The 12,310-nt window shown below is 53.7% G+C and overlaps 4 protein-coding genes across 4 annotated transcripts; 2 read left to right on the top strand and 2 right to left on the bottom strand.

The window, feature by feature from the left end:
* Positions 1–205: 205 nt before the first annotated feature.
* Positions 206–1,961, bottom strand: GUITHDRAFT_153572 (hypothetical protein; the record flags this gene model as incomplete). The annotated part of the gene is made up of 8 exons (XM_005829210.1): positions 1,919–1,961; positions 1,526–1,624; positions 1,390–1,466; positions 1,209–1,340; positions 886–927; positions 500–581; positions 369–452; positions 206–253 (listed from the first exon to the last, which is right to left on the bottom strand). Coding segments are annotated over exons 1-6 (444 nt in total), but the record flags the coding sequence as incomplete, so codon positions are not given.
* A 614-nt stretch (positions 1,962–2,575) lies between these two features.
* Positions 2,576–3,183, top strand: GUITHDRAFT_153573 (hypothetical protein). Its single transcript, XM_005829211.1, has one exon. The coding sequence runs from the start codon at positions 2,744–2,746 to the stop codon at positions 3,047–3,049; it is 306 nt and encodes a 101-aa protein (XP_005829268.1). The 5' UTR covers positions 2,576–2,743; the 3' UTR covers positions 3,050–3,183.
* A 6-nt stretch (positions 3,184–3,189) lies between these two features.
* GUITHDRAFT_164132 (hypothetical protein) lies at positions 3,190–5,190 on the bottom strand (the record flags this gene model as incomplete). Its single annotated transcript, XM_005829212.1, has 12 exons — positions 3,190–3,331; positions 3,379–3,430; positions 3,492–3,601; positions 3,654–3,713; positions 3,760–3,877; positions 3,925–3,971; positions 4,133–4,184; positions 4,240–4,317; positions 4,486–4,553; positions 4,611–4,682; positions 4,754–4,897; positions 4,963–5,190. The coding sequence occupies 12 exons, from the start codon at positions 5,188–5,190 to the stop codon at positions 3,251–3,253; spliced, it is 1,110 nt and encodes a 369-aa protein (XP_005829269.1). The 3' UTR covers positions 3,190–3,250.
* Positions 5,191–7,741: 2,551 nt separating this feature from the next.
* GUITHDRAFT_141247 (hypothetical protein) lies at positions 7,742–11,787 on the top strand (the record flags this gene model as incomplete). Its single annotated transcript, XM_005829213.1, has 10 exons — positions 7,742–8,242; positions 8,297–8,515; positions 8,559–8,631; positions 8,726–8,836; positions 8,896–9,694; positions 10,109–10,217; positions 10,544–10,708; positions 11,016–11,206; positions 11,336–11,438; positions 11,731–11,787. 10 exons carry the CDS (start codon positions 7,742–7,744, stop codon positions 11,785–11,787), a joined length of 2,328 nt encoding a protein of 775 aa, XP_005829270.1.
* Between the last annotated feature and the right edge of the window lie 523 nt (positions 11,788–12,310).

Below are 12,310 nucleotides of genomic sequence, written 5' to 3' on the forward strand. Positions count from 1 at the left end.
TCCAAAAACCCGCTTCCCTCCTGCATTTGAATCATCAGGATGGGAATGGAGAAGAGAAGGGAAGGGGGAGGAGAAACTGAGAGCAGAGGAGAAGGCGGAGGAGAAGGACAGGGGAGAGCAAGAAGAAAGAGGAGAAGATGGATGAAAGAACAAGGGAGAAGGCAGAATAGAAGGCAGAGCGACAAGGCGAAAGTAAGGCAGCAACCTGTTTTTCGCGTTTCTCTTCCACCATACTGTTATCCTGAGCGCTGACCTACCAAAGATCATCAGCGAACGCTCTGATCCTCCGCTCCGCTCCCATTGGCTCTCCTCCTCTTTGCTCCTCTCCGCTCGGCCCCTTCCCCCTCCCTTCTCTCTCTCTTCTCCACCTCGGTCTGCTTGGCTCGCTTCTCCCGCTTGCTCGCCCTCTCCTTGTACCTCCGCTCTTCCCTGTTTGCTCCCTGCACCTCCACCTGCACGCCAGCGTGAGGACGATACAGAGAAGCAGGAGGAGAGGAACCCTCCGCTCTTCGAGGCGAGCCATGATCCTCTGCAGGTTTTCCTTCCTCGTTTGCTCTTCGGAAATGTAGAAGAAAGCGCAGCTGGTACGAAAGGAGGAAAAGGGGGAAAGACGGAGGGAAAGGATGGGGGAGGAGGGGGGGAGGAGGGGGAGGAGCAGGCGGATAGGAGAGAAGTAATGGAGTAGGAGAAGAAAGATGGAGAGAAAGAGGAGGAGGAGGAGGAGGAGGATGGTAGAGATGCACAGAAGAAGAGAAACGAGGAGCGAGACAAACCCGTGGAGAGAGGAGGGAATCGATCAAGGAACGGAAGAAGGAGGAAGAAGATAGGATCGGATAAGTTCGCAAGGACTCAGTTTCAACCCTTCCACTGCAAGTCTCACAGTACCTGAAGGCGACGATGGCGGAGAGAGCTGCTGTGACCTGAGCGCTAAGGAGACAACTTCACGACAACATAGCGCACGTGGCTTCCGAAGAGTCCAGCATGGTCTCATCTCTCCACTCATTGCTTTACCCTCCTTGGCTAAGTCCTTCCTCCTTGTTCCTCCTTCTTACTCTTCCTATCGCTCTTCCTCCTCCTCCTCCTCCACCACCACCTCCTCCTCCCCCTCCCCCTCGCTCCTCCTCCTCCTCGCTCCTCCTCCTCGCTCCTCCATCCATCCATCCCTCCCTTCTTTCCCATTCTAATCCTCTACCTCTCCATCAGCACACCTGTACAGGATCGGGATGTTATCCGCAAGGTCCTTGAGTGCCTTCACTTGCAGCTGTTCCGAGGAGAGGAGGAGGACGGGAGCGGCTGCTGCTGCTCCTCCGATGACGGTGTAGAGCTGCAGCCTGACGGGTCTGGCAGGGCGATATGAGGGAGTAGAGCGGGGAATCAGCCCGTTGCTACCTCAGTGGGGTAGCCTTCCTCTCCGCTTCAATCACTGCCTCTGGAATCTCCTCCCCCGAAGCTGACATCATCCGTACCTTGACCCTCCCCGTCACTCGCTCAATGCAACTGCAGCAGCGACCACGGAGTGGCTGACCTGCATGGTGCGACCTGTCCGGATGCGACCCAGTGGAGTGCCCAGGGATGGCAGCGAGTGGAAGGAGGAGACGGCACAGACGCAGCTGAGGAAAACAACCTGCTCGAGTGCTAGTCCTTCAGCGGCAACTGGCGCCCTGCTCATCCCCAGCCCCCTCTCCCGCATGCTCATCTACCCACACACGCCGCTCTCCTCCCTTCCCTGCTCACCATGCCTACTCCCCCCTCCTACGTGTTCCTGCACTAATTGTGGCTTCACCTTTGAACCTTTCCTCTTCCTCCTCTATCCCATCCTCTGTCCCATCCTCTGTCCCTCCTCTTCCAAGGCCCCTTATCTTCCTCCTCCCTCCCCCTTCGTCTCGTCCTCTCCCTTCTCCGCCGTTGTTCCTCTCACCGCGACTTGGATCCTCGCCATGCCGTAGGGAGGCCGAAGGCGTCGTTCTGGACTGCAAGGGTACGGGGATATGGGAGTTTTATTAGAGCCCGACTCGATAAATACGTGTACTAGAGCCCACTACTCATCACTCAGCTTCCCCTGTAGTGATCCGGTCACGAAAGCAGGTCACGAAGTGTCCGAATCTACCCCTCATCCCCGCATGGCCCGGGCCTCCGGCGGTCCGGCCAGTCCGGCAGTCATCAACTGCCGGTCGGCCCCGTCGATGACCAGGGGAGGGGCGGGGGGCCAGAATGGGGGGCCGAGAGTTGGAATTTTAAAATGGTTTTAATATGTCCTCGGAATCACTTCTTTTCGTCCTGTTTTGAAACCATTAGTTCCATATGACTTCTTTTCAACAATTGGTAAGCTGAAAAGGATTGCTTTCGTCCGTCGGTTTCCATAGATAAGCCTTAGGAGGTCAGAGGAACCACCTATCTGTCATAGTAGAAGTCATTCTGCTATGACCCACGGCCTAGCAATCCCTGACTGCCAATTTCGCTTACCGCCTAGGAGGTTTGGCAGGCGCATCATGAACTTGTAAAATTTTGGTGGCACTTTTGAGCACCCGGTGAAAAAACTTCGTGTCAGCAGTAGTCGGAAGGAGAGGGAGAAGACGAGAGGAGCTAGAAACGACGAGGGAGGGAGTGAAGGAAACAAGGAAGAACGAACACAGGGGACAGCGTACTTGTTCGCACACTTTCTGCAAGGAGGAACGTTGCTCCGAAGACTAGTTGGACGAGGAAGAAGAAAACGCCGAGAACGAAGCCGTGAACACATAACAGAATGCAAGTTTGTGACTACCTGCCAGCCATCGATGCTTGCTCGTGTCCCAAGAAGCCAGACACTGGAAATCAGACGTCGCGGTCAGATGTCCGAGACATCAAGAAACAATTTGGAATAGAAAAAGAGAGGGACGAATCTGTCGTTGAAGCACAGCAGTATTTCAAGTCCTGTATCTACAAGTGCATGCATAGCGACGAGTGCAAGTGCATGTCCTTGCCTCAGTCTGTTTATCACAAGGAACCCTCCAATGATATGCCATTTAAATCTCTATCGACGCTCATTCTCACTAGGCTTCACAGCATATAAGATGGGCTTCACTGCAGCCTCTCAGAGCTGAACCTTAGCAATATCATGATTCCACCTGACCTTTGATTATCACGTATTGCTTGCACTTGTATGCTTAGGATACATTCTCCTCTTGTAAATAAAGAAGAAACGTATATGTTGGTTTTGCACAGTTCTATTCACAGGAAATGAATGAAAAAACAATAGGAATCTCACAAGATGTTACAACATGAACGAATGAAATGCTCTGCACGAATGAAAATAGTCGCTTCCAGGGATCCACTTTCCCTCAGCGCCTCCACCCTGAATTTGTGTCAAAGAGATTGCCATACTTCACCGCTAACCAATACCTCAATCGACTGCCTCGCGATATCATCCCAACGATCCAACTCATAGTTGTACCTGTTGTGATAGGACAGACCTGTTAGCAAAGAGCTATGCAGATCGAGTATGTCAACGTTACCTTTCCATGGAGCATTTTGAACCTGATTGATCCGGCTTGCTCCCAATTACATGCAGGACTCCACCCAAAGCTACCAGAGCAAAGCTACCACGATCTCGATTGAGACTAGCCTAGTCTGGAATTCAGAACAGACAAAGAGAAATAGAGCAATAAATCAATCACCATGTTCTTCCAAGACCCTGATGACGGATTATAGCTTTCTACTGCCCCTGTTCGTTGCAACTGTGGTGCAGCTTTAGTTTCTAAAGTGTTGGAGGAAGGGATTTACCATTTCATCAAATCCACCAGCAAAGTATAATCTCCCAGAAACAGAAACCAATTGCATGCACACTCTTGGCGATGGCATGAACGTCACTACGGTCCACTTGTCAATGGATTCATCGTAACTGCAAAGAACTCTAAGCAAGTCTGGAAACAATCAGAATTTTTCCACCGTTCTACGGAGTCCAAGACATTCTTGTTGTTGTCCAGGCCACCAGCCTGACGGAAACCATGCTCAAATCGAAAGAAGCAAGAAACCTTGAATGTACCACATAAATGCAACCATCTAGCACTGCAGCGGCAGCGAATGATCGTGCATGATTCTGTGGTGTTCACCAGCAATGGTCAGTGGTTCATAACTCAATCTAACAGACACATACAAGGTCAGCAACACGCTCCCATTTTCCTTGTTCAGTATTCAGGCGTTCAACACTGTAAACATTCGAGTCAGTGACGAAGTGGGTTGGTGTCTTAATCTGCAAATCACCTGGATAGAGCGCCTCGCAAGTTGTCACCGCCAATAGCGTAAATTTTCGAGTGCAGGACAGCAGCACAATGAGACGATCTACAACTAAAAATCAAAACCAGCTTTATCATTCAGCTGAAAATGCCTGGGAGAGGTCATCTCAGGTGCAGATTTCCAACCGCTGTGTCCATCGTAACATTCCACACTCCTGTCGAATTTCACAATTGTCAGCAGTCAAGTGAGGCTGTACGTCTATTACTTCGTCACCTTAGCCGTTCAAAAGCCCCCTGCATACCACCCATAATGTACAACTTGGATTGCAGCTCTGCGGCAACCTTTCGGAGAACAAGTATCACCCACGATTCCGAAAGTTAGAACTTTTTCATTCGCACCGCGAAAAAACGAGGATGCTGAAGTTCAGGAACCTCTCTCCAGATTCTCTGATCGACCTCGAATCTGTAGACCTAACACAAAAAGTCAGAGCAAGTATGCAATGGGTTGTTCATGTGTTGTTCGAATCAGTTTGTGGACTTACAGTGCAAAGTGCTTGCAAACGTTTGCAACAGCCGCCAATTGCATAAATTCCCCGAAGGTTTATGTAGTCAGTGTGAGCCTTCTTGTACAAAGATTTCCATTCCAATGTGGAGTCTTGGTTGCTCATGTCCCACACAGAAAGATGCTGACAAACAAAAGCGCATGAACGTGTCAGAGCAGTTTTCCAAACTTTCGAATTTTGGTACTCACAGGTGGGAAATCCCGAAACGCCAATCTCCTCCAAAGGTGTTCTGAATTGCTGATCGCATAGATCATTCGACATGTGCTCATAACCTTGCCAATCTCTTCCGCTGGTAGGTAGATAAGAATCTCGTGAAGAATGTCGGAGAGATTCAGAATCATGTTCTCATCGAAATTGTTTTTGATCTCTACGGACTGGCTTTTGCAGAACCTGTGCACATGCCCAGGGTTCTGCATGCTGCAACAAGGTTGGGCCACGGGACTCAGCATGCTCTTGCTCTCAATGCCGCCAATGCAGCGCTCATGTACATTGCGTCAGTCCCTGCAGGGATGGGATGTAACCAGTTAGTTGAGGAGCGGGATGGAGGGGTACTCAACAATGCCAGGCGGGTAACCCAAACCCTGTTCACTTAGTAGGGTAGGGTACTGATGAAAGGGGACAATATGGTCTTGGGGTACCCAGGGAATGGGTAGGGGTTAGCAATGGAGGGGTATGTTTTGAGCATGGGCCCCCAACGGGCAGTGCGAGTACTGTCCGAGTTTGCTATGAGTGGGGGTGGTCGGTCCCATCGACACGGCCATGCACTGGAGGCTAATAAGAAATGGTTCAGTCATTGAGAGGAGGGTGGGGGTGGTTACGTTAGAGTGTGGTAGGGGTAAGGGTCCAGATAGTGGTGGAAGTGATGGGAGCCTTTCTCGACATAGCAACTAGGGGGTAGGGGTGGGGGTTGGGGTGGTCATCCAAAGGGTGCGGTTTCTTATCGAGACAAGACAATCGACAATCCGCCTTTTAGATTGAATACCCCACCCCCTTCCATGGAACACACCCCACCCTCTGAGCAATGAAATACCCTCATATCAGTACAAAGTAGGTACCCTCACCCCCAATTCACAGACGTGGTCGCACCTACCCCCGTTGAGACTGCGTCTTACCGTGCGGCTGCCATGGAGGTAACGTGATCATGACCTGCAGGGCACGGACCCTCACCCCCTTTTAGCCCTAGGATCTACCACCCTACCCATGGTAAGATAAGAGGTCTTCCTTGTGGGGATCAAAGCAGGAAAATTTCTCAATTGAGCTTCAAGTTCTGAAGGCTAAGCCCTCTCCTGCCTTCTCTGATTTCAGGAACCTCAAGATCGACCTTCACCCGGGCCGGAGTCCCACTCCCCCTGCAGGGGACGAAACCCCAGGGGTCGGTTCGCATCTCAAAACTGCACAAATATTTGAAATTACGGAGTCATATTGAATGTTACATTGTAATTTTCAATGGTGTATTGAAAACTGATTTTGGACAAGAACCCCTGGTTTCTACCTGGACCACCTACCCATCCCTCAAGTTTACCACGGTTCCTCAGGTGTAGGTACCACCCACCCTTCATGGCTATGAAATGAAGGGGTGCTCATGGATAAAGTAAAACACATTTATAACGACCCCCTTCATCAGTCCCCAAACCCTAAAAAAATTGTCCTCTACAATGCGCCTCTTGCGACGCAGAATGAGTGCGTGTGGAGGAGGGGAAGAGGGAGGGAGAGAGGATGGAAATTGATTCGGAATGGGAAGAATGCAGGACGAAGATACGAGTACAATGAATAGCGCGAGGTATGCTGTAGAGAATGAAGAGAAATGTCGTGTGTCAGGAGTCATGTGGGGAACGGCATACCTTGTTGAGGTCCGAACCGAACAAGCAAAGGAATCGAATGGTAACCGTTGCCAGATAGAGTGTGTTAACGTGGAAAGGAGAGAGCTCTATGGGTGCTGGACGGAAGGTGACAGCTGACAGAGTCTAGCAGCGGAGCTGGGATACTAATTAATACAATGTAGAGGTCAATTCCAACACCCTTTGCTTAACACATAGAAGCATGATTTGCAGAAGATGGTCTATACCTGTCCCTTCTTCAGGACGCTCTCCACGCCTCCCCCCCCACGCCTCCCCCCCCACCCCCGAGAACTTTCTATGGAAGAGTATTTATCCTCGATTCTTGAATTGCGATGTATGTATGTTGCTGTTTGTTTGTGATACCCATGCCGAACCCTCAAAGCGTACATGTTTAAATATTTCACAATAAATCTCCTAACGCTCTTCATTTCCATCGCTGTCATTGGTTTGAATCTCTTTGCTCTGGCTTCGTCAAACAGGCATGGCCTCAGTCGTCAGCCTCAAACCTGGCCGGTGGACTCGGAGTAGTGATGTGCTCGCAGTCGTACTTGCCCGGGTCATGTACCGTACGGTCCGATCACGCCGGTCTCAGTTACGGTGCTTCTCACTTGCTCGGCTCAAGTCTCGTCGCTGGCCCGAGTCTTGGAAACATCACATGAAGCCCTCAACCCTGACACACTGGCACGGCGGGGCATGCTGGAGCCGTGACTTCGGAGTGCCATGACCGTTCTAGTACGGCGAGAAGACCCAGACGGAGAAAAGACAGGGTGAACCAATTGTTATCCGTCCCACTGCCGCATTGTCCCAAACTTACTATGTGACTGATACCTTCCGAGGTTCACATCGCCATGATTGAACCGTTCACTCAACTGTGCGCAGCACTGGCAATGATCTGTAGTGAAGGTATCAGTTAAGTTTGGGGGACAGCAGTCGGCAGGAATAGGTTTGGTTCTCGCTGTCTTATCTCTTCTCGCCGTTTGGCCTGTGCGACAGTCAGGGTCAAGCCTCCTCGACTCTCCTGATTGTCCTCGTACTGATTTTTAACTTAACTTTGAGTAAAGAGGCCGCTGATTGGCCCCGGATCATCGGATGATTTCACTCAATTCCCAATCGGGCACATAACTTGGGCATGGCGGTGCTGGTGGTGGTGAACGGAGAAGTGCTGACATGCATCGAGGAGGAGGAGGAGGAGGAGGAGGAGGAGGTCGAGGTCCAAGGGAGCCAGCGGAGGAGCGAAGAAGAGGAACTCCTGGAGAAGGGAGGAAGGAGGGAGAGGACGGAGCGATTGCTGAGGGTCTTACTCAAGGCAATCAAGGAACAGACAGGGAAGAGACAGACCATCAGGTTCCTCCACTATGGGCGCTGGGTCAAGATCGAGGACGTAGACACATACAGAGCTATGATGAACTTTGCTAGGAAGGAGGGGAAGGGGCAGGTGACAGCCGAGCTGGCAGAGTGCAACTGGGAGGACGAGGTCTATCAAGGGAAGGATGATGAAGGGGCGTTTGCGATGATCAGCGACTTGTTCTGCTTCGACCCGCCCATGGAGGTGATGAACTTCGCTCTGTTGGTGGGAGTAGGCCTCCTGTTCTCAGTGGGAGGAGCGGTCGCCGCCTTTGTGATCGACCAGGTTTTGATTCCGCCGTGCGATCTAGATGGAAGAGATTGACATGTGTTTGTTCAGATTCAGTTCCAGGAGAAGACGAAAGAGCCTCTTCCTCTTAACATGCACGTTCTCGGTGCGATCTGCACCTTCCTGGCTGGCCCATCGTTGGTCTTCCTGGCCTTCGTTCCGAAGAGGCGGCCACTGAACTTGTTCAACATCATGGAGGTTGCGATCTTGGGCTTCCTGTCCTTGTTTGCGAGCATGTTCTGTCTGGTGTGCTATGGATGGAGAGAAGAGGTGAGATGAATGTAGCCGTAGCAGTGCTGCTGGTGGCGACAAGAGGAGCAGGTGCAGGTGCAGGACCAAAAGAGTAGGAGCAGGGACAGGAGCAGGAGCGGGAGCAGGAGCAGGAGGTGGTTGTAGATGAGAAGAAGGAGTAGGGCGGAGAAGTGGTAGTTTTGGCGGCTTTAGAGGGGATGGACTGACGCTGCTGTCTGCAGCAATCAGGTATAGTCGGATCTCTGATTCTTCTCTACTCTTCCTGCCTGCACATCCTGTCGAGCCGCCAACTCTTAAGCACTTGCGCCGTGAGGATGTACCGGCGAGTTTTCCGCAAAGGTGACCATCCTGCCCCCTGTTGAGCAGCTCGAGCTGAGAAATTCTCTCCGTCCGCGCAGGGGAGGATGAGTTGGAGGAGGAGTACGTCACACCCAGAGAGAGAGGGGAAGACAGTGAAGAGGACGAGGACGAAGCTCGGAAGGGGGCAGAGATGGTCGACAAGATCATGAACGAGCAGTCGTCATCGGGATCAGGTCCGCACGAGGACGAGGACGAGGACGAGGACGGTGGTAAGACGAAGTTCGACCCCTGGCTCCCCTACAGGATATGCAAGTCCGTCTGCTGGATCCTCGTCTTCCACTTCTGCAACCGCCGGAGGCTGATCAGGATGGCCAAGTCGCTTATTCTCCTCGTGTGCTACACCGTCCTCTGCCTCCTCCTCCTCCTCCTCCTCGGCCTCCTCGCTAGCTGGGTCTACTACAACTACCTCTACAGCTTCCACTCCGCCCTCAGTGGAGGTCAGACGCTCTCCCGCAACCGCGCCGGGCGTCTCAACCGCCTGCTCTGCATGGGGCAGAGACCGATCGACCCCCGCGCCCCTCTCCCTCCCCTCATCTTCGAGGCCATGGAGAACGTCGGCCAGGCGATGGCCTCCTATGCTCTCCAGCAGGAGCTGGCAAGGTACGGCATCGTGTGCTCCTACGACAGGGCTGGCTTCGGGTGGAGCGAGCAGGGGGGGAGCGACAGATCGCCGCAGAGAGTCGCGGCGGAGCTAGCATGGATGCTCGTGAACGGGTCCAGGGGGAGCCCACCTGTAGTCGAGGTAGGGGGGAAGTTTATCCCCCTGCTACCTCCGTTCATCCTTGTCGGCCACTCGGTTGGCAGCATCTACACCAGACAGTTTGCCATGGACTTCCCGTAAGCTGTTCTCCTCCTCACTCCCCCACGTCCCTTCCTCCCTCTCCTCCTCCTCGACTTCAACCTTCTCCTGTACTCTTCCTCCGTCCAGTCTGGACCATACCCTCATCTCCATCCCACTCACTTCTGACCTCCCTTCCCTCCTCCCTCTCTGCTGCTCACCCCCCCCCCCCCTCTCTTCCTCCTTTTTTCTTCCTCCTTTCATTCCCTTCTCATCGCCCCCTCTGCTCTGCTCTGCTCTGCTCTGCTCTACTCTGCTCTGCTCTGCTCTGCTCTGCTCTGCTCTGCTCTGCTCTGCTCTACTCTGCTCTGCTCTGCTCTGCTCTGCTCTGCTCTGCTCTGCTGCCCTCCCGTCCCATCCCGTCCCGTCCCTCGCCTCGCCTCTCCTCTGCTCCTCCTCACCTTCCTACACAGAGAGCTCACCGCCGCTCTTGTTCTCCTCGACGGGATTCCATTGCAACTGGATGAGCGCAGGAACGGCTTGCAGGTTCTTTCCGACTCTCAGAAGTTTTTCAATGCACAGGTACTGCTCCTCTCCTCCGACTCCCCTCCCCTCCCCTGTTCCTCCTGCTTCTCTCCTCCCCTTCTCTTCCTCGTCTTCATCACAGTCCTCAGTTTCCTCTTTGTGATGCGCTGAACTACTCTGTGCTGTTTTTCCATTCCTCGTCCTCCATCCTCCCTCCCTCGCTACCACCACCTCTTCACCTCCTTCTCCTCTTTCTCTCCCTCTTCCTCCTCCGCTTGCTTTCTCTTCTCCCTCCCTCTTCCTCTCCCCCTTCCTCTTCCTCTTCCTCCTCTTCCTCCTCCTCCATCTCCTCGAATCGAGACAACTCATCCCCTCTCCTCCAGGTCTTGTGGTACGCCAGCGTCCTCACGCATCCCATCGGCTTCTCTACCTCTCTCTCCTTCCTCGTCAGGTCGTGGCTCCTTCCTGGCTCGAACTCCTCCCTCGATGGCCTCAGTCAGCTCGTTGACTACTGGGTGAATCCTTACACCGCATCAGCCATGAGAAATGTGAGCATGACGAGCGTCCTTCTGCCTGCTCCCTCCTTTCCTCCTCCCTCCTCCTTCCCCCCTCCTCCCTCCTCTTCTCCACCCTCCTCCTTCCTCCCTGCTCCCTGCTCCCTGCTCTCTCCTCCCTTCTGCTCTCCTCCCTCCTTCCTTCCTACCTTGTACTCTACGCATTTTCCCTTTCACGTCCTCTCTTTCCTCCCTCTGCCCCCTGTCCTTCCTCCTGCTCGTCCTGCTCTCCCCACTCCTCCCGTTTTCTGCCTCTGCCCCTCCTCTCCCTCCCTTCTGCTCTCATCGCGCATGCTCGCAGGAGCTCGCTTCCCTCAGCATCGGCTCTCTGCAGTCGCTGCAGGACCAGGAGCAGCGCCTGGGCTACCGCGTGCCGCTGGTGGTCTGGGCCCGAAATTTCTCCTGCACGAGGAGTTGGCTCCAACCTGGATGCGCCAGCCGTGTTCCCTCCTCGAGCAAAGCTTGGATGCTCGGGGGGGAGCTGGTCTCATGGTAGGAGGAGGAGCAGGAAGAGGGCGAAGGGGAGGAGAAGGAAGGGGAGAGAAGGAGCAGGAGCAAGGAGCAGGAGGGGAAGGAGGAGAGGAAGTTGAAGAGGATAATTTGTGATTGCTGTTGGCGCAGGTATGACGTGCAGGCATCGATCGCGAATCTCTCGCGGAAGGAAAGCATCCTTGTGCGGAGCAAGACAGGCTCCAACGACGTGGCGGCACTACAGGGAGGAGAGGTAGGAAACGAGCAGGAAGAAGAGGTCAAGGGAGGAGGAGGGAGGAGGGAGACAGCCATCGAATGATGTTTGGGAAAAGGGAAACGAGGAAAGGGTAAAGGAATGAGTTGAGGAAGGGAGGGAGGAGGAGGAAGGAAGGAGAAGCAGGAGGAGGGAGTCAGTAGGCAGATGAGGGAGGTGGAGAGGTGGAGATGGAGATGGGAGGGAGGAGAAGGGAGGAAGGAGGGAGGGAGGAGGGAGGGAGGGAGGCCGGGGGGAAGGAAATTCACTTCCAACTCTGAGGCTGGTGCAGGTGCTTGACGAGCTTGTGCGAGTGATCAGAATGGGGTGGGAGGTCGTTGGATTCTGAAAGTCTAAAGGGGAAGCGAATGGAAGTACTGGACCGCTGCTGCTGCCTTGGCTATGTCGACATTGAGGACGACGTCAACCCTTGCAACCTGAGGAAGAGGAGAGGATGCGGAGAGGCAGAGAGGAGGAGAGGGAGGAGAGGGAGGAGGAGGAGAAGACGATAGAGGATAGGAGGAGTGAGGGTCAGGAGGAGAGGCGGAGAGGGAGGAGGAGGAGAAGACGATAGAGGATAGGAGGAGTGAGGGGAGGAGGAGGAGAGGACGATAGAGGATAGGAGGAGTGAGGGAAGGAGGAGGGGAGAGAGTGGAGATGTCAGCTGACAGGCGGGAGGACGAGAATGAGAATTTCGTCACCTTGTTGGTTTCCGGACCTACGACGTCTGCCGCCCCATCGCTGCTACAGTGCTGAGCGACGCTGAGGCCTGCGCCAGAGAGATCAGAGGACGCAAATCGAAGCATGGAGGAGGAGGAGGAGGAGGAGGAGGAGGAGGAGGAGGAGGAGGAGGAGGAGGAGGAGGAGGAGGA

The sequence above is a fragment of the Guillardia theta genome (assembly GCF_000315625.1).
Source record: "Guillardia theta CCMP2712 unplaced genomic scaffold GUITHscaffold_53, whole genome shotgun sequence".
NCBI classification, from domain to species: Eukaryota; class Cryptophyceae; order Pyrenomonadales; family Geminigeraceae; genus Guillardia; species Guillardia theta.

Coding starts and splice junctions, on each gene's coding strand:
- GUITHDRAFT_153573 (XM_005829211.1), top strand. CDS start 2,744: ATGCAAGTTTGTGACTACCTGCCAGCCATCGATGCTTGCTCGTGTCCC.